The sequence below is a fragment of the Hippocampus bargibanti genome, linkage group LG16 (assembly GCF_051943395.1).
Source record: "Hippocampus bargibanti isolate YZ-2025 linkage group LG16, ASM5194339v1, whole genome shotgun sequence".
Lineage (NCBI taxonomy): Eukaryota > Metazoa > Chordata > Actinopteri > Syngnathiformes > Syngnathidae > Hippocampus > Hippocampus bargibanti.
In genome coordinates this window covers 14892407-14918581 of record NC_142749.1, presented here as the reverse complement: position 1 = coordinate 14918581, position 26175 = coordinate 14892407, and the positions used below count along the sequence as shown (strand labels likewise).

Genomic DNA, 26175 nt, shown 5'->3' with positions numbered 1-26175 from the left:
AATGCTAATGCTATATAGCGCTATGTTGCGATGCACCACCACAACCAGTTGCCGCTATGTCGTTAAAAAAAGGACATTCTTCACAGACCAAATACTTGGGTTTTTGTTTTTCTTGTGGGGGAGTGGTGATAAAGCACTGGTCAGACCTCTGGCAATGTTTTTTCCCTTGCACAAGGGGGCAGCATTTCATTTTTGTCAATTTTAGCGCTTTGTTACAGCCTCAGCTGTTGTTAAAGCCCGAAATAAATCTATATGTATTATATTTTATTTTGTACATCTACTCTATTTCAATCTCAGATAACCCCAGACCCATATAATTTAGGAATTAACGTTTTTTTCTGATTAAAGAAGAGAATCTAAAGTTTCTGGTCAGACATCTAGCAATGTTTTTCCCTTCCACAAGGGGGCAGTATTTACCTTTTGTCCATGTTAGTTCTTTGTTACAGCTTCAGCTGTTGTTAAAGCGCTATATAAACCAATATGTACAGTATGTATTGCATTGTATTTTGTACAGCTGCCCCCATTTCAAGCTCAGATAACTCCAGATGGATATAACTTAGGAATTAACTCTTTTTTTCCTTATTAAAGAAGAGAATGTAAGGTTTCTAACGCGACATTGAATGTTTATGTAGTCCTAAAACTCAATATTCTGTGGATGCTGGAATTTGAGTGAAAATGACAAAAACCCTGGCACTGGAGTGGACGGATTTTTTGCACATTGTCTGGCAGTTAATTGTTTATTTTTTATTTTTATTTTTTTTTTCAGGCTGTGGAGGCTGTAAATGTTGTCCAGAAAATCATAATAGTCAGCTTATTTTCACATCCCCCGCCATCACTATTTTTAATATGAAAGAACAATATATGTTTCAGTTACATCGTCCGCGACCTCATTTAACAACCACGCAGCGCCGGTTGTCATTTTGCGCAGATGCGCATTGTATTCATCCGCGCCATATGTACAATACATCCTGGCGGGAGTTCTATTCGGCCTAGTTACGACTCTGCTTGTCCTCATTTTCTTCCAAGGGCAAACTTTCTGTGTGTGTCGTCTCCACCAACCCCCTCCCCCCTTGCACACCCACGCACCACCCACCTCACCCCCGCCATCAGAATCCAGCAGCAGCAGTCTGCCGCAGTCACCGTTCCCTCCTCCTTGTACGCCTTCTCCGCTGTCTATTCCTATCCTACTCATTTTGCAGTTGTATGTCCATCCATACATTATTAAAGCATTCCTGAAAGGGGCCACAGTATAAAAAGTATATACATATATATCTAAATTCACACATTTATTCATGAATTTAAAATATGAGCTAGAATTTGTTCAGGTTTTGTTTTTTCATGCTTGGGTGCTGATAAAGCGCTTGCTGTGGCCTCTGGCGATGTTTTTTTTTTTCACAAGGGGGCAGCATTTTCCCTTTTTTTCCATGTTAGATATGTTCCAGCTTCAATTGTTGTTAAAGCGTTACATAAACCAATATGTATGTATTGTGGACAGGCGCCCTCATTTCAAACTCATATAACTCCAGACTCATATTATTTAGGAATTAACCCTTTTTTCTGATGAAATAAGAGAGTCAGGTTTCTAACGCTGGATTGAATGTAGATGTAGTCCTAAAATTCAATATTCTGTGGGTCCTGGAATTTAAGTGACAATCCCAATAACCCTGGCTCTGGAATGGACACATTTTTGTGAGTTAATCATATACTGTGTGTGTAAATCCTGTATATATATATATATACGTAAGGTCCGACCAAACGGTCGTAAGTCAAAATGGTTGTAAGCCGAAATCAATTCAAAATGTTGAATAGAGATTCGGTGCTGGACATTCCCCCCCTGCGGTGCCATCACGCGGTCGATTGCTGTGCGAGAGTGAGATGCTGGCTGGCTGGCCAAAATTTTCGTATGCGTTTCCAGCCTGCTCGCGCGATGCGGTGCCAAGCGTCAAATTAAAATTTTTAAAATAGGGTCTGGAGGTCGTGGTCGTAAGTACGGGGTCTCGTAAGTCACGCCGGTCGTAAGTCAGATGTTACCTGTATATTATATAGTGCTGGCATGAAGCCGGATGACTCTTTTTTTTTTAACCACATTCTATACAGGTGAATAAATAATGTATCCACCAGCGTCATATACACTCCGTCTGGTGGTGGTTGGGGGTGAGAGAGAGGGGAAAGATGGAGGGGGAGGAGGGGGTGAGTAAGATGGGGATGATCAGTATGCCAAGTGTGTCACTGGAAAGACGCCCTCCACTGAAAGATTGCATTTTTTTGCAGTGAAAACAAGACAGAGTGGAATGGATGAGAAGCAGCAGCAGATTTAGATGGATACTGTAGTGAATTAATGTCGTGTCTCCATCTTTTTCGCTTTTTTTTTTTTTGTCGTTGTTGTTGTCGTTTGATTTTTGGACAGGAGACGCAGTATGCATGTTTTTCAAATGATTTCTTTAGTATGTAAACAACATACCTGTGATACGTTTAAGTCCAAATACCAGGATTTATTTTTTATTATAGGACAGTGTACACAACTCTTTTTTTATTTATCTTTTAATTTATAATACAAAATGCACACATTTTTACACCCACAATTTTACTATACAAAATATACAATTTTTTTACACTCAATTTTTTTTGTCCATGAGATTCTTGACTTCACTTCAGAATCATCTTTATTGGTCAAGTAAACACACAAGGAATTTGTCTCCGGTAGAACACGCTGCACTAGTATCATCATAACAAAAAAAATTGCACTATACAGTTAGATTTGGGTTATTGTTTAGAGCAGTGGTGTCAAACATACAGCCCGTGGGCCAGAAATGGCCCCTAAGGAGGTTTGATCAGGCCCGCAAGATGATTTAAAAGTGGAAAAAAATACACAAACGACATGGAATTCATATTTTTAATGAAGTGCAATTCAAATGTTGTCCACTAGGGTGTGCTGAGTGCTAGACTGGTGCTGTTTTGATCAACGTAGAAGAAAACAGCTGTTTTATTTCAACCACGATATCAACACCCTCATTAGCCAAAATGTCATTATCCAAATAGAGAAAAGTATAAAAGTAGAGTGTAGAATTTTCAATGAAAAATGGACCAAGTCATATTTTTTTACACAGATCCATGCATGGGAAACCTTTGTGCTTGGTGTGTTTTCAACAAGTTTTGGTATTTTGGTTATCAGTTTGGTTAGCATTGTTTGGTATAATTTTGATGGTTCGGCCCACTTGACATCTACCAAGGCCATATGTGGCCCACGATGTGTTTAGAGAGTTAATGGCGACTGGGGGAAGAAGCTGCTGGATTTGGTGTGCATGGATCGGAGTCGCTGGAAAAGGTGGTGGGCAGGATGTGGAGGGTCCAGTCGGATTTTCCGTGCCCTTGTTTGGATTCTTGATAGTGTGCAAGTCCTCAATCGTATACACAGCCTTTCTTGGTCATAACCTTGGATGTTAAGTGCCTTAGTCATTATTTCCATGCAGCTTTTTATTTCCATTCAGTCCAAAAAAAATGGCCAAAAAGGAGAAGAAGGTTTAGTAAGCAAAAAATAAATAAAATACAATAAATTTCGCGGATGACAACTCTGCGGGCTATTTCAAGGTAATGACAATAACTGCCCAAATGGAGGCTTGAGGAATCCCTGAGCTTTAAAAGGAAATGTTCCGTACAAATCTCTACTGTATATTGTTTAATGTTGAAAGTTATTTGTCGATAAAATCAATTGAAGTAGGAAGACTACGGGGAAGTTAGGGGTGGGGGTGTAATGGGGGGTAGACATATAATGGACAATTGACTTTTTAATATCTTGTCTACAAATACGGTCGTTGGGTCGCTAGAGTGCCTGTCCAGCCGTCAGGTGTGAAATTGCACGAGCGGGTAAATCTTTTGGGGGCTCCGCATTGCCATAAATGTGCCTGTAAACAAGCCGTTGGTCAGTGTGATGGCTGAGTTTGTGTTTTGTCACACACACATAAGACTACTGCATTATTTGTGAAGCATATATACCAGTATAGTTGTTTTTGGGTGGAGGTTTATTTATTTATTTATTGTGTTTATCTATTTATTTATGTATCCATTTATTTCTGGGTGGGTGGAGGCTTGTTCTTTTATTTATTTATTTATTTATTTATTTATTTATTTATTTATTTATTTATTTATGTGTTTATTTATTTATCCAATTATTTTTATTTCTATTTCTGTATTTATTCATTAATTTATTTGTCAATTGTATGGATGTATTTTTTAAAGATGTGTTTTATTTATTTGTTTATTTATTTATGTAGTTATTTATGTATCCATTTTTTAATTATTTATTTTTACATTTATTTATTTTTATATTTATTTATGTGGTTATTTATCCATGTATTTATATTTTTATCTCTGTTTTATTATTTTTTTTACAAATATGTTTATATTTCTTGTTTATTTATTTATGTAGTTATTCATTTATCCATATTTATTTATTTATTTATTTTTGTGGTTATTTATCCATGCATTTACATTTTTATTTCTATATTTATCTATTGAATATTTATTTACCCATTTTATATATTTATATACTATATGTTTCTGTATTTATTTATTTTTATAGTTAGTTTCTTTTTTGTTTATTTATCTACTTATTTTCCTTTTTTTAATAATTATCTGTATTCATTTAGTTAGTTTGTTATTTAATTTATTTATGTATCCATTTTATATAGTTATTGTTTATTATATAGTATTATTATTTATTTATCATTTTATTTTTTTATGTACCCATATTTATTTATTTCAATCACAAGACTTTCCTGCTCAGGGGTGGGGAAGGTGTTGAAAAGGAGAATTTCTCCTCGCGATTAATGTCACACCAGCACATTATTAACGCTCGCCTGATCCCGCTGCAGCGCTGAGAGTCCCGGCGAACATGAAAAAAACACAAGAAGCCACGGCGGCAATCCTCCCTGAAGTTAACAAAGCCTTTAATAAGCAAAGCAAGATATGACACCTTTTTTTTTTGTAATAGAATATTCCAGCAGGTGACAAAGCGGGGGGGGGCTTCCCATCGCTCCCTCCTGACTATCTGCAATACGCATTCGTTTTTATTGACAACACGCCGCATTCGGATGACGCGTTTCAAGAATGATTGATGTCGCTGCCTATTTAGAAAGAGAGGATGCTAAGTCGCATCTCCGCTGACGGATCTGTATGCAAGCATCGCCGTTCCACGCAGGTGGTCCGCCTGTAGCGACCCGCCATCTCGCCGTGGGAGGCTCTGAGCCAATAATTTCGAGTCGGATTCTCGACAGTCGATAGCAATCAAAGGGGGTCGGTTGGCTAATGAAAGGTTTCTCGGCGGGTGGTTGTGACGTATGTTTTATCGACGACAGGAAGGAGATGCTATCTGAATGCTGACTAAGTGTGACGGGCGTCACTTGGTCTCAAACTTCAGTCTAAAAAAAAAAACGAACGCAATCAACGCCATTGACCTTTGACGCCGACTCTGAATTGTCTTCGTTACCGGAACGATTTGTAATCATCATGGTGAAATCTTGTCATACAGTGAGACCGTGTTAGCAACTCAACGGAAGTTGTCACTTTTCCTACTGGAGCTACAGTGATACGTCGGTATACGAACCCCTTGGCTTACGAACTTTTCGGTTTACAAACGTTACATTGATAAAAAATATACCTACGAGCCCGTTCTTCGAACAACAAAATGGCAGCCGACTGTTCTTGTCCTCTATTCCCCGCCCCCAGTCTTCGGTTAAAGCCACGTGATTGGTCAAGAACGCAGCAGTGAGGGGTGGGGGGTGGTTTAAACATTAAAGAGATAAGCAGACGACAGTGAGAGAGTTTCAACTTTGATAGTTCAAAGGCAGAGTGTAGACTGCAAGGTTAAAATATCCCATCAATCAGGCTACACAAACAACCCGCACAGTCCACCTGGACACTTGATGCAAAAAGCTATCAACCCAGCTAAACAGCACACAATTGATGAGGAACTAGATAAAATTATCGCAGAGACAGCACCTACAAGGTATCGTTCCTCAAGATGGTGAAAGAAGAAGGCTACGTTCCTCATCAAGTGTTTAATGCAGATGAAACCGGCCACTCCATTCCATCAAGCCATCAACGACCATCACAAAGGTAAATAAAATGACTTTATTATATAGTACAGTTTATTATTTATTTAATTATAATACTATAGCACATTTATTATACATTAAATAAGGTATATTTTGTGTAGTTTTAAGGCTTAGAAAATTAGAAAGTAGAAAAGTATGTTTTATGGTAACTGGTAACGGATTATTCTCATTTTAATGCTTTCCTATGAGAAATTAATTTTTGGGATACACACTTTTCACCTTACACACTCTGTCTGCGAACCAATTAAGTTTGTAAGCCAAGGTATCACTGTATTGTGAAAAATATGCAGACAGTAAAAAACGGGCCATTGGCTCTAAAACCCATTGTGCAGAGAAAAATCAGATTTTGATGGATTTAAGGCTAGCCTGTCCAATCCTGTCTTGCGGGCTCGGGTTGATTCGCTGGACTGTGTCAGCTAAGCACCCGCCGCTTCTGACACATCCCATATGTCGAAACCTCCCAGTCTGTTTGAGTCTCTAAAGAAGTCACAATTGATAACAGCTCCGGTTATAGTCAAGTAACAGACCGTGTAGGATTTGGAATAGAATGCTTTGGGTTTTTTTTTTTTTTGCTGTCCCTGAAAGGGTTAAGGACTATTCCAGACAAACAAAAAGAAAATTCAAGTGTCTTGAAGACAAAAGTACCTCACACACATTCAAAGCAAATCATCCGACAAACAGAGGACCTTAACAAACAAAAACTTGCATTTCTACTCTTAAAATGAGAGATACCACTGAATAATTTCAGAATAAGGTGTGTTAAAATCTTATTAAAATCAAAATGGAACTGTATAGTGCCACTTAGCAGTTTTTTTGACGACGATACTAGTGCAGCGTGTTCTACCGGAAACAAATTCCTTGTGTGTTCTACATACTTGGCAATAAAGATGATTCTGATTCTGATTCTGATTTAGAATGGTTGACATGGTCACCCAAAAAAAAATAAAAAATAAACAGGAGTCATGCTGGTATGTTAGCATTTTAGCTAACAAGCTAACGATCCCAATCCTGATAAAAAAAAAAACTACACAGTCGACCAGAGCGCTATATATAATTTAAAATCCACGTGATAGTAAAATAATGAAGAATTCCAAAAGAAAATAAATCAATTCCCTACAATCCACTATCTACGTCTCCTGTACCAGTTATGCGAATGTACTACGACACGCTCAATGACTTTGAGACAATAAAACATCATCTAAAATCCATACGGCACTGAAAAGCATGTGAAGAAACACGTTTCTTAAGGTAATTGAAGACCAGGTTGCGTCATTAAATAAATCACAAAGCTGACAATCCTTTTTAAATACGTAGTCTGGGGAACGCCAGGGAGACCAAGTGGGTTATTAAGGGGTGATTTAAAAGCTGCGAAAGTAGTCGCAAGTTGACCGTGGGCAGGCATTTTGCTCCAAAATGATTTTAGAGTGACAGGAGAGAAGAAATACTCAGGATGTAAAACATCAGATATCGCAAAAGTAAAAACGAGTCACCTAGCGATAAGTCCAACCGTTCTACATCTACTTTTTGGGACTAACAAAAGGCTAATCGCATTTTAACTTCGCCTTACCCAAAGTCTGATTGCGATGTAGATTTTTACTTTGAAAACTCTGATGGAAAGACGCCGACGGGCCGAAAGAGAGAACCATTTCACTGCCTCTCCAACTGAGTTCATTGTGTCGCCCCCGTATCTGCTCTTAAAGATAGCCCGGGTGAAATTGAATCCACATTTGTCGAGTGCCTGTCCACCTGTGCGCAAAAAAGCATCCCAGACTCATGTCGGGATGGAATTGCCTTTTTGGAAGAAGAGGCGAGCGATAACCACTTGACTTGTGAAGTCGGAGTCGGTGGGGCGGGGGAGGGGGGGACTAGCCGAGACGTCCGCGGTGGTAGGGGGGGTAAAGCCGTTGACTGATTCCTCACTTGAGTGAATTTGGTGCCTCTCGCTGTGCAAAAACACGCCCTCTCGGGTCGTTTGGTCAATGTCAACAATTGAGAGAGGAGATTCTCGCTGATAAGTGCCTCGCTGAGCGGTCTCGGTCTTTAAATGTTAGGGAAAAGAACAGACTCCTCAAACTATTTTGGCTCTTCGTGCCGTTCCCATTGATAGGTGACAGGACCCTCCACCTCACCCTAAATTTGATACAATGGACCCTTCCTTTTGACCCAAACATAGATACAGTGATCCCTCGGTTTACGAACCCGTTGGCTTACGAACTTTTCAGTTTACGAACGTTAAATTTATGAAAATTTTACCTTGGCATACAAACTTTTTTTCGGGATACACACGGAGCTGCCACAATGAGTGGTGTCGTTCGTGAAAAAGCCCGTTCTTCTAACAACAAAATGGAAGCCGACTGTTTTTGTCCTATATTCCCCGCCCCCAGTCGTCGGTTAAAGCCATGTGATTGGTCAAGAATGCAGCAGTGAGGTAGTGGGCGTTATAGACAGATAGAGACAAAGGGAGAGTAAGGCCGTTAAACCTTACAGAGACAGGCATACGACGGTGAGAGAATGAGCAAATGGATAGAAAACGGTGAAATTTGGACTTGTTTTAACTTTGATAGAGTGTAGACTGCAAGGTTAAAATATCCCATCAATCAGGCTCCACAAATAACCCGCACAAGCCATCTGTACACTTGATGCAAAAAGCTATCAACTCAGCTAAACAGAACACAATTGATGAGGAACAAGGTAAAATGATCGCAGAGAAAGCACCTACAAGGGATCATTCCTCAAGATGGTGAAAGAAGGCTACGTTCCTCATCAAGTGTTTAATGCTAATGAAACCGTCCACTCCATTCCATCAAGCCATCAACGACCATCACAAAGGTCAATACAATGACTTTATTATCCAGTACATTTTATTTCTTTCATTATAATACCATAGCACATTTATTATACATAAAATAAGGTATATTTTCTGTAGTTTTAAGGCTTAGAAAATTAGAAAGTAAAAAATTATGTTTTATGAGGACCTGGGAACGGATTATTCTCATTTTAATGGTTTCCTATGGGAAATTCATTTTTGTGATACACACTTTTCGCCGTACACACTCTCTCTGGGAAGCAATTAAGTTCGTAAGCCAAGTTATCACTGTATACGTAAAAGACTTCAGAAATGTTTCAGTTTTCACTGCGATGGCCTAAAAGCTCAATTGCTATCAATGTTTAGAGTCCAGTGGTTCTTAAACTGGGTTCGATCGAACCCTCGGGGTTCAGTGAGTCGGTCTCAGGGGTTCGTTCGTTGGATCCTCCGCCGCCGAGGTCCACGCTTCAGTCTCGACTGCAGTTAGTGGGAACAGTCATTGGGGTTCGGTGCCGCCAACAAGATTAAGAACCATTGCTTTAGACCTAACAGCTCACACTTTTCAAAGAGAAAACACCGTGATAGACACTATCGAGCAGCAGTCGGCGTTTACAAAAAAATCCGCTAGGCCATAAAAGGACAAATGTTCTCAGGAAGTTGGCAGGGAGAGAAAACGGGCTCATTTAGAGTGTTACATTTGTCAGGAGAACAGATAAAAGTGGCGGCTCTTATTCGAAGTGTTTCCGGTGTGTATGTGGACTGGTCTTTACCTCCTTAAGTAGGTTTACCGGTGAACTAGAGATCGATGGTGGCCGTTAAACGTATCATAGGATCGACCGGTGGCCAGGCTGTAAACAGGATGCGGTTATTAAGGTGGAAAGGTGGCGAAGTAGACTCGAAAATCAGCCAGAGAGACGGCGGCGAATTTGCCGGCTGTTATTGAACTTGTATATCATTGCCGGTGTGCAGTGGTTCCATCACTTCTTAAAATCAATTATCCAGAATAAAGACACATCAAAGGTGACGTATTTTGGATGATTCCCTCCTGAGTGTGTCATAATCGAGTTGGCGACCAACGGGTGGCGCTGTCGGCCCTGCCTGCAGCCGCGCAGGTGTTGGTCGTTCCAATCAGTGGCAGTCAAAAGGACTCCCGACATGACCATTCGGGGTCGGGTCATTAAATTGTGCAGTGCATTGTGTATGCACCCAGTCAAGTTTCTTTCATCTTGGCAGACTTTTACTCTTGGTTTACTTTGATACTTTGTATTTTTCTGTTCAGATAATTTTGATGTTTTTGATTTTGCTCCCTCCTGCCTGCTTTTTGGGATCCACAACTGCCATCACCTTGCAACATGTTACAGAAGGGGTCCGTTGGTTCATTTAGATTGCGTGGGTTTTCTTTGGGTACAACCAAATGTGTCCAGTTCTGAAAATATCTCCATTAACTCATTCGCTGCCATTGGGGATTTATTCGGGAATTAAAGAGTGTGACGTGGAGCGCCGAATTTTTGGGGGTTTTGGTTTTTCGTTTCTGGGGGGGCCGATAAAGTGCTGGTCAGACCTCTGGCAAAGTTTTTCCCTTCCACTAGGGAGCAGCATTGGCCTTTTGTACATGTTAGTGCTTTGTTACAGCGTCAGCTGTTGTTAAAGCCTATATAAATCAATATGTATGTATTGTATTTTGTACAGTCACCCCCATTTCAAGCCCAGATAACTCCAGATCCATATAACTTGGGAATTAACTGTTTTTTTTTCCTGCTGAAAGAAGATTCTCAGGTTTCTCACGCTGAATTGAATGTGTATGTAGTCGTAAAAACTCAATATTCTGGGGGTCCTGGAATTCGAGTGACAATGACAAAAACCCTGGCACTGGAGTGGACACATTTTTGCACATCGTCTGGCAGTGAATAAGTTAAGAAGCTGCTCTGGAGTTTTTGCCATTGTGCACGCAACCTAGCCCATGACACAGGATTTCCGCCACCATGACTTGGGTGACGATAACCTAACCCTGTCAAAAAAAAAAAAATCTTGTGTTTTCTGTAATTATTGTACAGGAACATGAAATGATTCCAGATACGCTTTCACTGGGTAAGCTCCTGAAATTGGATTTAGCTCCATTAGTATGCTCGGCATCATTCCGAGGCTCCACTGTGATTATCAGGCTTTTGAGATGCGGGGCTCACTGGGGTCAAAAGGCAGAGGGTGGCTTTTTGCTCTTTTGGCCTCGTTAGTTAATTACGGCACACAGACTGGCAATTCGCACTTTGGAAGGATTTGGATTTGACGCATGCCGAGTCTGCCCGCAAAACAGAACACTTGAAAGGGAATATCAAATGTTTAATATATAAGACGTTTTTAACAGCTTTTCTAATGTCAAAGTCAAACACGGAGTCTTTGAGCGAGTCTAACGGCGGTCACGATCTATTCTTACCACTCTTTTCATCGCCTATTGCAACTTTTCGTTAAATTCTACGAAACACGGTTTTAGTATCGATGAGAAGGTTTCTTGAGCCGTCATGTGTACTTCTTTGAAGGACGTTTCGCTTCTTATCCAAGAGGCTTCATCAGCGAACTAAATCTGTGTATCTGTATGAACTCTCAGTCATACAGGAGTGGTCCATCGATGAAAAGGTTTCTTTAGCCGTCATCTGTACTTTGTTGAAAGTGTCGGAACGTGTCGCTCTCTTTCGTTAAGAGACCACAGATAATGATACCAGAGCAAATGGGGCAATCAGGGCCAGTCATAGAACATAATCAGACATGATAAAAGAAGTAATCAGGTTAGCTTCAGGGAATAGTCCACTACACCCCAACCTTAGAGCGGGGACCTATCAGAGCAGAGGTCTTGTCCATTAAGGATATATATATATATAGGGCCAGACCTACCAGCACAAATTTAGTTCGCTGATGAAGCTTTTCGGATGAGGAGCGAAGAAGTACAGATGACGGCTGAAGAAACATTTTCATCAATTTACACTAAGTATTAGAAGTCGCCCACCTTCTGCCTGCAGACGGCTTGTGAGGACCCTCGTGAGGATGAAGCGGTTCGGGAAAATGAGTAGATTTTTTTTTTTTTTATAACCGTTTTTTATGGTGATGTTGATGTTTTCATTTTTGTGTGAACATCAAAATGGCTTGTGATACAACTACACCAGAGTGCTTTCACCTAATAGCGCGTTTTAGGCTAAGTCAAGGCTACGCGTTGCCTAATCAGTGAATCGAAAATTAAGGAAGCTAACTAAGCGCTTCAAGATAATGTGCAATAAACTATTGATTAGTACCGGAGACCTTTGCCTTGCCTCCACTTGTAATACTTCCAGATGACAAGTAACGAGGTCGTCGGGTTTCCGGGAGCGATGGCAACAGCTGTAATCCCCACAAAGCTGAATGACTGAAAGCTCGCGGAGAGTTCGGGGAGGGGGGCTTAGGAGCCGACGCGCCTGTGTCGATTTGATTAAGGCAGCCAACACCATCGGAAAAAGGCTGCTTAGCGCTTTGTGCTACGTCTGCCAGTGCGGTGGGTTAATGATAAGTGGTGGTGACGGCTTTAGGATGTGTTTCTGAAAAGGCTTGTTTCTGAGAACACAATTGTTATGGGCATCATGCTAGCTACTCGCAGGGCGGAATAATTCAAGAAAAATAATTTCTGTAAATTTCTGGAATATGCGATATGTCAGTCACGATTCCTTTGATGTCATCCACCGATGGTTGATTCATATCGTCGTGATCCATATTCAGATTTGGCTACTAGAGAGAAAAAAATGTCAATCCCGAATGACGCATTTCTAGTCAGGCGATTACGGAAGACAACCTATAACGTAAATTGCCCTGCGGGGTTTGACATATGTAAGACGTACGCTCGGGAGGCTTGAATTCACTCTTCCGCCGTCATTCATGGAGGCGGATGTCGTGCTTGGATTCACTTAGGCTGTTAAAGGAGAGACGAAATAGCTTAGAATTTGCCTTTCAGCCATTTGTGGGCCAAAGTCTCTCAAGGTTTGTTTATTTTTCATTAACTCAATCACTGCCATTCACAAATGTATTCAGAAATCAAAAATATGACTTAGAGCGCCATTCCTGAATTAGTTCATGTTTTGTTTTTTCTTGCTTGGGTGCCGATAAAGCGCTGGCAAGACCTCTGGAAATGTTTTCCCTTCCACAAGGGGGCAGCATTTCCCATTTTCTCCATATGTGCGCTTTGTTCTAGCGTAAGCGCTATGTAAACCAGTATGTATATATTGCATTGTATTTTGGACAGCTGCCCTCATTTCAAACTCATATAACTCCAGACCCGTACAATTTAGGTATTAACTGTTTTTTTTTTTCATGAAAGAAGAGATATATAAACCAATATGTATTTTCGACACCTGCCCCCATTTCAAGCTCAGATAATTTTTACTTCTTCCGCCGAAAACTAGTCCGCCGAAAACTTCTCTGTGTTTCCCGAAAAATAGTTTGTATGCCAAGATTATATTCTCACGAATTTAACGTTCATCAGGCAAAAAGTTCGTGAGCTAAAACATTCGTAAGCCGAGGTATCACTGTATTGTATTTTGTACAGTCGCCCCTGTTTCAAGACCAGATAACTCCAGACCAGATAGCTTAGGAATTAACTATTTTTGTCTGACGAAATAGAGATTCTTAGGGTTTTTTTTTTTACAATGCATTGAATGTTTATGTAGTCCTAAAACTCAATAATCTGTGGGTCCTGGAATTCGAGTGACAATGACAGAAACCCTGGCACGGGAGTGGACACACTTTTGCACATATCTGGCAATGAATGAGTTAAAAAAATGCACTGTGCTTTATAATGCGATGCGCCTTTATATTTGGATAAACATTTTGATTTGTTTGGATTTTATTTTGGTAATTTTTGAATGTTATGTAAATCCAGTGCTTTGTTTCACCCTCAGCGGTTGGGAAAGGTCAATATAAATAAAGCTCTGTTGTATTGTATTGTATTGTATTGTATAACCTTTAGTGTAGTTATATCTAGTTGATGCATAGTTCAACTTCAATCCTATGAGCCCTATAATGCGGTGCACCCTGTGAACGAAAACAGTTTGAAAATAGACCATTATGTGAAGGTGTTCCTCATACCCCGAAGAACGCGGCATGAGGTTTTTTTGTAACTGGTCATAAACAGAAGCCCCCTAAAGATTAGAACAGATCAGACACGGTTATTCGTGCGCCCGGTCGGCAATGATTTTGTGATCTCCCGAGGGCGTAAATACGAGCCACTTTGACTTCAAGCTCTACTTTCATCCCTTTCATTACGGAGCATGTGAGGTGAATATCTTTCATTAAGAAGAATGCCAAAGGGATTTATGAATAGATATTACTCAGACTTGCCTTTATTCTCGCACACTCCTTGATACAACCTCGCAAGCCTTGAAGAGATCTGAACAACGTTGGATCATGTCCCTTTTAGCGGTGAAGCATGCTTGAGAGGTTCGGAACTTTTGTAAAAAAAAAAAAACACTGTTTTTGTGCAATCACACTTAAGATTTTATTTTATGTCTGGTGCATGTATGTCCGGAGTTAAGGTAGCCTGCTTGGCTAATTGGTTAGCCGGTAAGCTAGGCGGGTTTTCGGAAATTGGATTGGATTGGATTGGATTGGATATGCCTTTATTAGTCTCACAGTGGAGAAATTTACATTTCACAGCAGCAAAGTGATGAAAGTAGAAAAACAAAATACATGAGCTGCTGGAAAGGCAGCCACTCTCGGGGCGCCGTCTTGAAGTCAAAATAACAAAAAAAAAAACTAAATAACAAATAATATGACAGCATAGAGACAATTTCCGCGTTATAAGGCGCTTCGGAGTGTAAGGTGTACCTTCTAAATATTGATCCGTCTATCGGGCGCATCGAATTATAAGGCGCAATGTCGGCTTTTGTTCTTCCGATCGGCGGAGTCACTTTTTAATGGGGCAATTTAGTTTTGGCTAATTCAGAGTGCTAACGTTGATGAAAACAAACTCGCGCAAACCCGAAAAACTGTTTTTTTTTCCCCGCAAGCTAGCCATACATACACAGGCAGTTGCGTTCCACGCGTACGTGAACTGAGTGCAAGCGTCGCAGTCTGGCGCATCCACAATGATGTCTGCACTGTCCCGGCATGCAGCGTTTGCGCTCTCGTTCTCGCGCACCCCTTTGCATGCTAAGCATCGCTAGGTGACATTTAGCCTCTTTGTGCCAGTCTGAATGCCAGACCCCAATTTAGCATCCCAAAACTCCTGATCCGCGATAGCAGTAAAATTTAGCACCGGTCGTTCGGCTTGCGACCACTTCCTGTTTGCTTCATGCACCAGCAGTGAAATTAATGAGGTCTTATATAAATATTTATGCTGTGAAATGTGCCTCCGAGCCTGATTGGTGTAGCCCATAATCCTCTCCAAAGGTTTTAATATGCCGTGATGAAAAATTCTCCGGGGAAAACGAGTCGAAAACGCTGATAGCTAATCAACGAGTCATCACGTGTGTTTGTATCATCTTTTGTCTTTCTTGGCTTTTTATTTTTTCCCGAAAAAATATTTCTTGTGATTGGACAGGGCGGTCAATTGGTTATCAGAGGTACAGTTTCAACCTGCCCGTGTGAAATTTGCATGTTCTCCTCATGCCTGCGTGGCTTTTCTCCGGGTACTCCGCTATACTTATACATTCCAAAAATATGTATAGCAGCTTCATGGTATCCTCAGAAAATTAAGCTCTCAGTCGTACAGGAGTGATCCATCGATGAGAAGGTTTCTTCAGCCGTCATCTGTACTTTTTTGAAGGTGTCGGACATTTCGCTTCTTATCCAAGAGGCTTCGTCAGGGGAGTAAAAGAAGGCAAATCGCCATGGCGGGGTGAGGTTCGATTTGGATCGATTACCACAAGCGACTTCTTAGGCAACATAGGCTTAATTATGCTGATGAGGTGATACCAGATCAAATGGGGCAATCAGGCCCCAGGTCGTAGACCACATACTCAAGCAGGACAATAGAAGTCATCAGTCAGGACAATAGAAGTAATCAGTCTAGCCGCAGGGAGTAGTCCTCTGCTCCCACTAACCTGAGAGCAGGGACCAAACATAGCAGAGTCTGGCACCGCCACGTCTAGACAGTAGGGATATATATATATATATATATATATATATATATATATATATATATATATATATATATATATATATATATATATACAGTTATATATAAGTCTCGTTATATCGATATCGGATATATCGATAGTCCCGGTTATATCGATACTATTTCTATGCAGGCACGGAGAAAATTACATGCAAACAGGGTCGGATATATCGATAGTCCTGGTTATATCGATATTTTTTCGGACTCTCTTGAATATCGATATAACGAGACTTTACTGTCATTGGCTGCAGAACCAGTTTGTGTGACTGCTGGGTGTTACCAGTGTCCGGGCAGACGTTATTTCAGACACCGGTGTTACCTTGTGTATCTCATTATTCTCACCATATTTAGGTCATTTTATTGGTGGAGAAATAATAAGCCTCGTATACACTGAGGTTGAGCATATAAAATACTAAAAGAAATAACCCAATACCGGTCCAGTCTCTCCTCTGCCCATTTTTTAAAATGTACTTCACAGTTGTCATACAGACGATGCAGCGTACCGTATCCCAGAATTCAATGCTTGACTAGCTTCAGGAGCCACTGAGCTCCAACAAAGCAAGCGGCTCTTGTATTTGCTCGGATCGAGGTGGCGTTCATGCCTGTGCAAGCGAACAACATAATAGAGTTTGCAAGTGGACCGAGACCATTTCCTTGGCGAGGCCTTGGCCCCTACTTGTTTATGTCTGCGCCGCCGTCTGGTCGCCGAGGTCGCGCTAGGCCAAACAAACCACTCGGAGGGACCAATGCTTGCCACGCTTAGATATAAGTCAACTAAACAAGAGCTCTATGTTATGCTGGCTAGCTGTTGGCTATCTATGTTCGCTATTTATTTGCTATCCATTAGCTAGCTAGCTATTAGCTGTCTAGCTGACTATAAAATGTCTGGCTGGCTAGCTGTTGGCTATCTAGCTATCTATTAGCTATTTATTCGCTATACAATAGCTGGTTAGCTAGCTAGCTTTCTATCTATTTGAGTTACTTGCGGGATGAGTGAACAATGGCGCGTGTGTGGCTGCCGCTGCTCACCCGCAGAAAAACTGATCCTGTGATTGTAAAGTGACCTTGAGAGTTTTGAAAGGCGCTTATAAATAAATTGTATTATAATTATTCTTATGACTAGTCAATTCCTAGCCCGCTAGGCTACTTAGTAGTACACGTGCGCAACTTTCCACCCGACGAATTACATTTTATGAAGGCGGTTTTGATGCGGTTTAACAGAAAGAAGCATCACACACCAGTAATGATGTCAAAATAGGGACGTTTATGTACATTTACGGAAATAGTCTTGCTAACCAAAGCAACAGAATGTAAATTATGTCTCAGAGCAACTGACTGTGTTTATATTTTGTCCCCCCACCCTTTTACTACCCCTTAACAGCTGCCATCCAGGTGCAGGTCACTCCAACGCACAGGGAGATCAGCGTGGGCGAGTCCAAGTTTTTCCTCTGTGAAGGTAAGCTAGCAGCGGGATCTAGAACGACAGACCAAAAAGTAGTCATGTTAAATCGACGGATTAAACGTTTCAAAAGTACAGAAATGTGTTTGGGTTCCAAAAGTAAGTCGACTTGGGGTGTTGCTTCAGATTTTTCCAACTGGATTGATAGAATACCCAATCATCATTGCGAAAAAAAAACTCTTTGGATCCAAGTGCCCTTGTTTTTTTTTCGGAGAGAATCCACCTGACCCGCACGTGGTGCATTCCAACGAAACAATTTTTTTTTCTCCATCGAGGACGTTTTTTTTCAAAATCTTATAATTTTAACTCAACTGTTGCTGTTGGATCCAGTAGAATAACATCACCCCCACGACCTTTTCTTTCAAGAAGGAACGGTTTTCCAAAGACCATCAAGGACAACGACACCAGTTTTTGTTTCCTAACTGACATCAGAAAAACGTTTTATAGCATCTAAAATACCCAAAACACGCAGACTGATATTTTTAGTCAAATGCAAAACACCAATAAAAATGCGTTAAAGTGTCCCAAAACGACTTCAAAATGACCCCGGAAATTGCAAGTTTCAGAAGGTCCCGCCCCATTTGTTCGTGACGTCACGCCAGGACGTCTTTGCCTTGCTCTAGAATCAAAACAATGGCTTCTGATTGGGAGAAGATGCTTTCTTCTTACTCATCACATTTTACTCAAATGCAAAATACCAATAAAAATGACTTAAAGTTTCCCAAAACTGCCACAAAATGAGCTTGGAACTGGGCAGATTCAGAAAGTCCCACCCCCTTGTTCGTGACGTCACTATTGGTCACACACTGCCTTGCTCCAGAATCAAAACAATGGCTTCAGAGAGTTCAGATTCGGAGAAGATGCTTTCTTTTTATTCATCCAGTTATGAATATGATTCAAATAGTTCTGAAGAGGAAAGCATACATGTTTGCAATCGATTACAGAAGTCCTTCCGTATCAACTCGAGCCGTCTGGACTCCAATATAGCGCCCAGAAAATGCACAAAATGGCGCACAAGCTTCGTTGGAAATGGGCTGATTTGTCCGCTGGGAATTTGTGTAAACTCACACCTACTTTATGCGTGTTACCGCAATTGGCTGCGACACACAACGATTCACCATTGCGTTATTTATGTAGTTTTCCTTCTAATTTCGCGATCAACACGATGTTTTCACATGAAAAAAAGTACCCAAAATGCATTGTGTGTCGCTTTCTCGGTCAGGGGCGTTCCCTCCGTGACGTCATGTCATTCATCGTCATCAACTCGAAAACAAGACTTCCTGAATATTCTTAAAACGTGAAATATAGCTATATGCGGTGGAATCTTTGTAAAATGCGCTCAGTAGAAGTCATTTGAATTGATTTTTCAAATTATAGACACAATTTGTCTAGAGGTGTCGTTTGTCCTTTAAAATGCAGCCAAAACATTCCATTCCTAAAAAAAAAGCCCCAAAAAAACACTTTTTGTTCAAGGCTGCCACTCGGCGCCATCTTGACCCTCCGCACCCTGCACACCCCCTTTTCCACTGATCCAAATCCAGCAAACATTGAAACAGCTTCTTCCCCCGTCGCCATTAACTCTCTAAACAGTCACCCAAATATAACTGTAGAGTGCCTCATTGCAATTTTTTGGTGACGATACTAGTGCAGCGTGTTTTGTGTGTTTTACATACTTGGCCAATAAACATCATTCTGATTCTGATTTTTATTCAGTGGTAGGAGAGGCCAAAGACATCGATTGGTTCGCACCCAACGGCGAAAAGATCTTGCCAAACAACCCCAACGTCCAAGTGAACCGCAACGACGAAACCACCTCCACCCTGACCATCTACCACGCCGACGTGGACGACGCCGGTATCTACAAGTGCGTGGCGAAAAGCGGCGACAAAGAGGCTCAAGCTACGGTGCAAGTCAAGATCTTTCGTAAGTGCGAGTGTACTTCCGATTTTAGGCTAATGTGATCCTTTTTTGACATTTTGTATGTTTCCTTTTCAGAGAAGATCACCTTTAAGAACGTTCCCAGTCCGCAAGAATTCAACGAGGGCGACAATGCCGATATTATCTGCGATGTGGTCGGCTCGCCGGTTCCTTTTATCCTTTGGAAGCATAAAGGTGTTAGGATCCAACCTAACAAAGACGGTAAGATGATCCCAATGAAAATTGCTCGGAATATGATTAACTCATTCACTGCCATTCCCGAATTTATTTAGGAATTGGAACGTCTGTGTAAGCTCTCAGTCGTACAGGAGTGGTCCATCGATGAAAAGGTTGCTTCAGCCGTCATCTGTACTTCTTTGAAGGTGCCCGACGTTTCGTTTCTTATCCAAGAGGCTTCATCAGCGAACTGAAAATGTTTGCTGGTAGCTTTGGCTCGATATAAAAATGAAATCAAAGAAGTACAGATGACGGCTGAAGAAACCTTTTCATCGTTAGGAATTGAAAAGCGTGACGGGGAGCGCCGTTGCCGAATTTCTTTGGGTTTTGGTTTTTCATGCTTGGGTGCCGATAAAGCGCTGGTCAGACCTCTAGTAATGTTTTTTTTCCCTTCCACAAGGGGTCAATATTATGATACCTTTTGTCCATGTTATCACTTTGTTACAGCGTCAGCTGTTTTTAAAGCGCTATATAAACCAATATGTCTGTGTAATAATAATAAATTATAATAATAAATTTAATTTTTTTTTGTGTGTTTTTATTTTTTTCAATCTCAAAAAACATTAATATATTCTATATATTTTATATGTATTATAATATGTTTTTAAATTAAAAAGATAGATATATTATTTTTTTGTATTTTTTTTCTCAATTTATATATTTTTTTTATAAAGAAAATACACATATTAATAACATATATTTTTAACAAAAATATCTGTAATCTTTTAAATAAGACATAAAAATAATAAAATATCTTTTTGAATAAAAAATGTTTTTTTCAATCTCAAAAAAATATATATATTCTATATATTTTTTATGTATTATATTTTCCATAATAATAAAAAATATATTATTATAGATTTTTTTAAATTCAATATATATTTTTCAAATAAAAAATACTCATAATAATAACAACATATTTTTAACAACGGCCTTGTGTTCTTTCTTGCTGCTTCAGTGCGCTACAACGTGATGGATAACGGCCACCTGCTGATTCGCGGCATCAAGAAGACGGACGAGGGTTCCTACAACTGCGAGGCGCGCGTCATGGAGACCGGCGAGATCAACTTCAAAATGATCAATGTCGTCGTTAACGGTGAGACTGTTACGACCGACGATCACACCTCAGGGATCCCAACTCCTGCGGTTGATGAATTCTTTTCTGTTTGTCGGGGTCTTTTTAGTCCTTCCCACCATCCGCGCCAGGCAGTCCGAGGTCAACGCTACGGCCGACATGGGCGGTTCCATCCTTCTGGCGTGCGATGCAGATGGTTTCCCCGAACCCACCGTCACATGGGCCTAGTATGTATGACCTTAAAGCACATTCACTGCCATTCACAAATTTATTCGGGTTTAGTTTTTTCTTACTTGGGTGACGATAAAGCACTGGTCAGACCTCAGTCCCTGTTTTTTTTTCCCCTTCCACAAGTGGGGAGCATTTCCATTTTTTCCATGTAAGCGCTTTGTTCCAGCTTCATTTCTTGCTAAACCAATATGTATGGATTGCATTGTATTTTGTACAGCCGCCCTCATTTCAAGCTCATATAACTCAAGGCCCATATAATTTAGGAATTAACTATTTTTATCTAATGTTACAGCTTCAACTGTTGTTAAACCAATATGTATGCATTGTATTTTGTACAGCCGCCCCCATTTCATGCTAAGATAACTCCAGACAGCACTTAGGAATTAACTATTTTTCTGATGAAAAGATAGTCTAATAATAATAATAATAATAATAAAAATAATAATAATAATAACAATAATAATACATTTCATTTGTACGCGCCTTTCAAAACCCTCAAGGTCACTTTACAGTCACAGGATACGTTTTTCTGTTGCTGAGCAGCGGCAGCCACACGCGCCAGATTTCACTCAACCCGGAATAACACAAATAAATAAAAAGCTAGCAAGCTAGCTATTAGACAGCCAACAGATAGCCAGCTACCTAATAGATAGCTAATTGATACTCAGCTAACCAACCAGATAGCTAATAGATAGCTAGCTAGCTGGATAGATAGCTAACAGATAGCCTCGTTGCGGATGGCGATGGTGCCTTATACAAGCCTTTGTCTCAGGTTTGTAACGCTCTATTGAATGGTTATGTAGTCCTAAAACTCAATATTCTATGGGTCCTGGAATTCAAGTTACAATGACAATAACCCTGGCACTGGAGTGGACAATTTTTGCACGTCTGGCAGTGAATGAGTTAAAAAGTTTATTGGCAGCTATGACTGAAAAAAATATATAATTAAAAAAATGTTGACCAGTGTTAGTCACCTTGTGTTACTGCACCATTATATGTTTGTCAAGCTTTGATATGAAAAAAACTGGAAAATGTGGTGTGCAGGGTGCGTAGGGATAAAATCTAAAAATCGGGCGTCATGTATTTGTGAAAGGTATTTTTATTTTATTTTTTTAGTCTTAGTCTTCACTCGACTATTTGAAGAAATAGTCTGACAACACAGTTCACTGCAAAATAAGGCTTGTCATTTTTTTTATTTATTTTTTTGTCGGGGGCGCGAGTTGATGGATGTGCTCTCGCTCACCCTGTTTTCCACCCGATGTGTCGGGGATGATGATGATGAAGATGATGAAGATGCCTCGGCCACAGGAGAGGTTGAGTTGGGAAGGTGATGTACGTGAGCGGAAAACTGAGGGCTGAGATATTTTTTTCTTTCTGAAGGCTGTTGGCAAGGCTGTCATGAAGGCAGCCAAACATTTTTTTTTTAGTAGACGTAGGTAAACACATTCGAGCGAGCCTTCTGGTGTCTTGCGATGGCGTTGCCCAAAGTGCAACGACGATTCGCGGTGTGAAGTCGTCGCGTCGCTAATCATGTTTTGTTATAAGCAACACAGACGCTTCGTCGATATCAACAGGTGGTTTGTTTGGCGTCGCGAGCTAGCAGAGGTGCCTCGGGCGAGTGGGGGAATATTTTAGAATAATTAAAGCAGTCACGACAGTTTAGCAATAAGACAAGAGCTACGAGCGCACTTCTACAAAGGCTTCAGCTAACGCTAACTGCTATGTATGCTATACAATGCGTATACAGTCGCCCTATCTAGAACTCCAGTCATTTCTGAAAGAAGAAAACAAACATAAAATATAAATACATAAACATACAACATAAAAACAACAACAAAAATTACTTTTGATAATATTTGATTTAGCTGTTAGCCAATACCGATTAGCCGTTAGCGATTAGCCATTAGCGATTAGCCATTAGCGATTATCCATTAGCGATTAGCCATTAGCGATTAGTCATTAGCGATTAGCCACTAGCTCCCAACAAAATTCCCACTTTAAAAGGAAGTCGTGTGTCCATACTGTATCTGTTTGTTTCTTTGTGCTTTCTAAGACGATGAAGCAATTTGTAATTTTTGTCCATGGACGCTGGGAAATATTTCTTCTTCTAGCTTTAGCGAAAGTTTGAACATGTACGCCTGACACTACTAGCATCCTACTTAGCACTTAAGTGGATAAGACTCCAGGACTCACAGAATTTTGAGTTTTAGGACCACATAAACATTCAATACAGCGTTAGAAACCTTAGACTCTCTTCTTTCATCATAAAAAGGGTTAATTCCTAGGTTATTTGGGTCTCGAGGTATAAGAGCTTGAAATGAGGGCAGCTCTACAAAATACAATGCAATACATCCATGTTGGTTTATATAGTGTTTTATTTACAGCTGAAAATGGAACAAAGCGCTAACATGGACAAAAGGGAAATGTTGGCCCCACGTGGAAAAGAGGAATGGCCAGCGCTTTATCGGCACCCAAGCATGAAAACCCAAACAAATTCGAGAATGGCGCTCTGTCATATTTTCAATTCCTGAATAAATTCAAGAATGGCAATGAATCAGTTAACTGGGAAAAAAAAAGTGTTTTTTTTTTAATGAATTACGTATAAAACCAGTAACGCGCAAGCAGTCTTGCTGTTTTCTTCCCCCAAAATCAACCTTCCAAAAAATTGAATTTTCGCCGACGCCAAGAAATCCATTCTCCATGTTCCCTGGTGACAGATTGTCTGGTTTGCCTTTCATATTCATATCTTATTTTCTACCCCCCACCCGAAACCCTTCCCGATCGGCAGCAACAACGTCATCCTAGAGACAGGCGATAAGTACAGTCTGAACGAGGACGGCTCCGAGCTGGTGATAAAAGATGTCATCAAAGTGGATGAAGGAGATTACACCTGCATCGCCAGGAACAAGGCAGGCGAGATGAGCCAGGAAGTCAGTCTCAATGTGTTTGGTAAGAAAAAAAAAAAAAAGAAAAAGACTTTTATGCACCAGTGATAAAAAGGGATATGTATTAAATTTAATAGCGGCCATTTTGGATATGTCTATAAGAGCACCAGGCTGATTATCAATGAAAATTGAATGGCGGCCATTTTGAATATGTCTATAAGAGCACCATGCTGATTATCAATGAAAATTGAATGGCGGCCATTTTGAATATGTCAATAAGAGCACCAGGCTGATTATCAATGAAAATTGAATGGCGGCCATTTTGAATATGTCTGTCAGAGCACCAGGCTGATTATCAATGAAAATTGAATGGCGGCCATTTTGAATATGTCTATAAAGAGCACCAGGCTGATTATCAATGAAAATGAGTTACAAAAAAAAGACTGAAAAAGAATGATTGATGGATTAATTTTTGATTATTTTTCCACCTAGTGCAAGCTAAGATTACCTACCTGAACAACCAAACGGCGACAGAGTTTGACGATGAAGTCACGCTGACCTGCGAGGCTTCTGGCGACCCGACGCCCTCCATTTCGTGGAGCTTCCAAAACAGGATGTTCACAGAAGGGGAACAGGTAAGGATGTGTAATATGAAACATTACCGTAACACCTCACTCATATTAACTCATTCACTGCCAGACAGGTGCAACAATGTGTTCACTCCCAGTGCCAGGGTTTTTGTCATTGTCACTCAAATTCCAGGAACCACAGAATATTGAGGTTTAGGACTACATTAACATTCAATGCGCCATAAGAAACCTTATACTCTCTTGTTTCATCAAAAAAATAGTTAATTCCTAAATTATAGGGGTCTGGAGTTATCTGAGTTTGAAATGGGGGCAGCTGTACAAAATACAATACATACATATTGATTTAACGAACATGGACAAAAGGCAAATGCTGCCCCCTCGTGGAAGGAGAAATTATCGGCAGAGGTCTGACCAGCGCTTTATCGCCCCCACCAAAACCGAACTAATACGGGAATGGCGCTCTATGTCATATTTTAAATTCCCGAATAAATTCGTGAATGGCAGTGAATGAGTTAAATGCTAACGTCATCGTCGGAGGAGAGTGATGTTGTAGTTCTTCATCCTCTGGTAAAAAGTAGCAACGAATGATTATATAATTAAACTGTTATCTGCTTCTATAGCGCAAACGAGTCTGCGAACATTAGCGGAGTTAACCATTAGCGCAACAAGCTAACTAGCCAAAGTGCTAGCATCAACAATGTATTTCTTTGTTAGTGTCATAGTGACTTCTAAGGTGATGCAACAATTCTATACAGAGATTAAATCAAAACATCCATCTTCTCGTCCTTAAATGATAGTCAGACCACACATTAATTATGGTAGCTAGCTAAGCTATTAGCATTGCGGTGAGCGATGTTAAACGGCGTATTGCCCGATTAAAAGCGGAACCGCTTCCACTTGCGTCATTTGCTTAATGAAATTCTGCTCTTCCGCTATCATTTCCGAGCAGTTTAACCTCATAAAGAGTACAAGTAAGACTTTACTGCTTTTTAATCGCTCCTTTTAGAAGATAACTTTTGAAGGGATTGACATTGGGATGGGGGAGAAAAAAAACAGCCATTGATGAGGATTAAAATATGGAGTCCAGTGGTAAGAATACAGTGCGAAAATTGGAGCGTTATGTGACTAAAAAAAAAATCTAAATTTGGATGAGTGCATGCCAACTCAAGTACAGTGATACCTCGGTTTATGAACCCCTTGACGTACAAACTATTTTTCGGGATACACACAATGAGTGATGTGTCGTTCGCGAACAAGCCCGTTCTCCGAAAAGAAAATGGCAGCCGGCTTGTTTTGCTCCTCTATTCCCCGCCCCCAGTCGTCGTTAAAAGCCACGTGATTGGTCAAGAACGCAGCAGTGAGGGGAGAGAGTTTCAACTTTGATAGATCAAAGGTGGAGTGTTGACTGCAAGGTTAAAATATCCCATCAATCAGGCTCCACAAACAACCCGCACAAGCCATCTGTACACTTGATGCAAAAAGCTATCAACCAAGCTAAACAGAACACAATTGATGAGGAACTAGATAAAATTATCGCAGAGAAAGCACCTCCAAGGGATCATTCCTCAAGATGGTGAAAGAAGAAGGTTACGTTCCTCATCAAGTGTTTAATGCTGAGGAAACCGGCCACTCCATTCCATCAAGACATCAACGACCATCCAAAGGAAATAAAATGACTTTATTATACTGTACAGTTTATTTCTTTAATTAAAACACCATAGCACATTTATTAT

At 40.4% G+C, this 26175-nt stretch overlaps 1 protein-coding gene across 5 annotated transcripts in view; it reads left to right on the top strand.

Moving 5' to 3' along the window:
- Positions 1-26175, top strand: part of ncam1a (neural cell adhesion molecule 1a) — a 172117-nt gene that overhangs the window by 109639 nt on the left and 36303 nt on the right. For all 5 annotated transcript variants that reach the window (XM_089016840.1, XM_089016839.1, XM_089016838.1 and 2 more), the window contains exons 2-8: positions 17430-17504; positions 19221-19430; positions 19503-19646; positions 20620-20757; positions 20846-20963; positions 23756-23916; positions 24345-24487. In XM_089016840.1, the coding sequence (XP_088872966.1) occupies positions 17430-17504; positions 19221-19430; positions 19503-19646; positions 20620-20757; positions 20846-20963; positions 23756-23916; positions 24345-24487 (989 nt within the window). The remainder of the gene's footprint in view (positions 1-17429; positions 17505-19220; positions 19431-19502; positions 19647-20619; positions 20758-20845; positions 20964-23755; positions 23917-24344; positions 24488-26175) is intronic.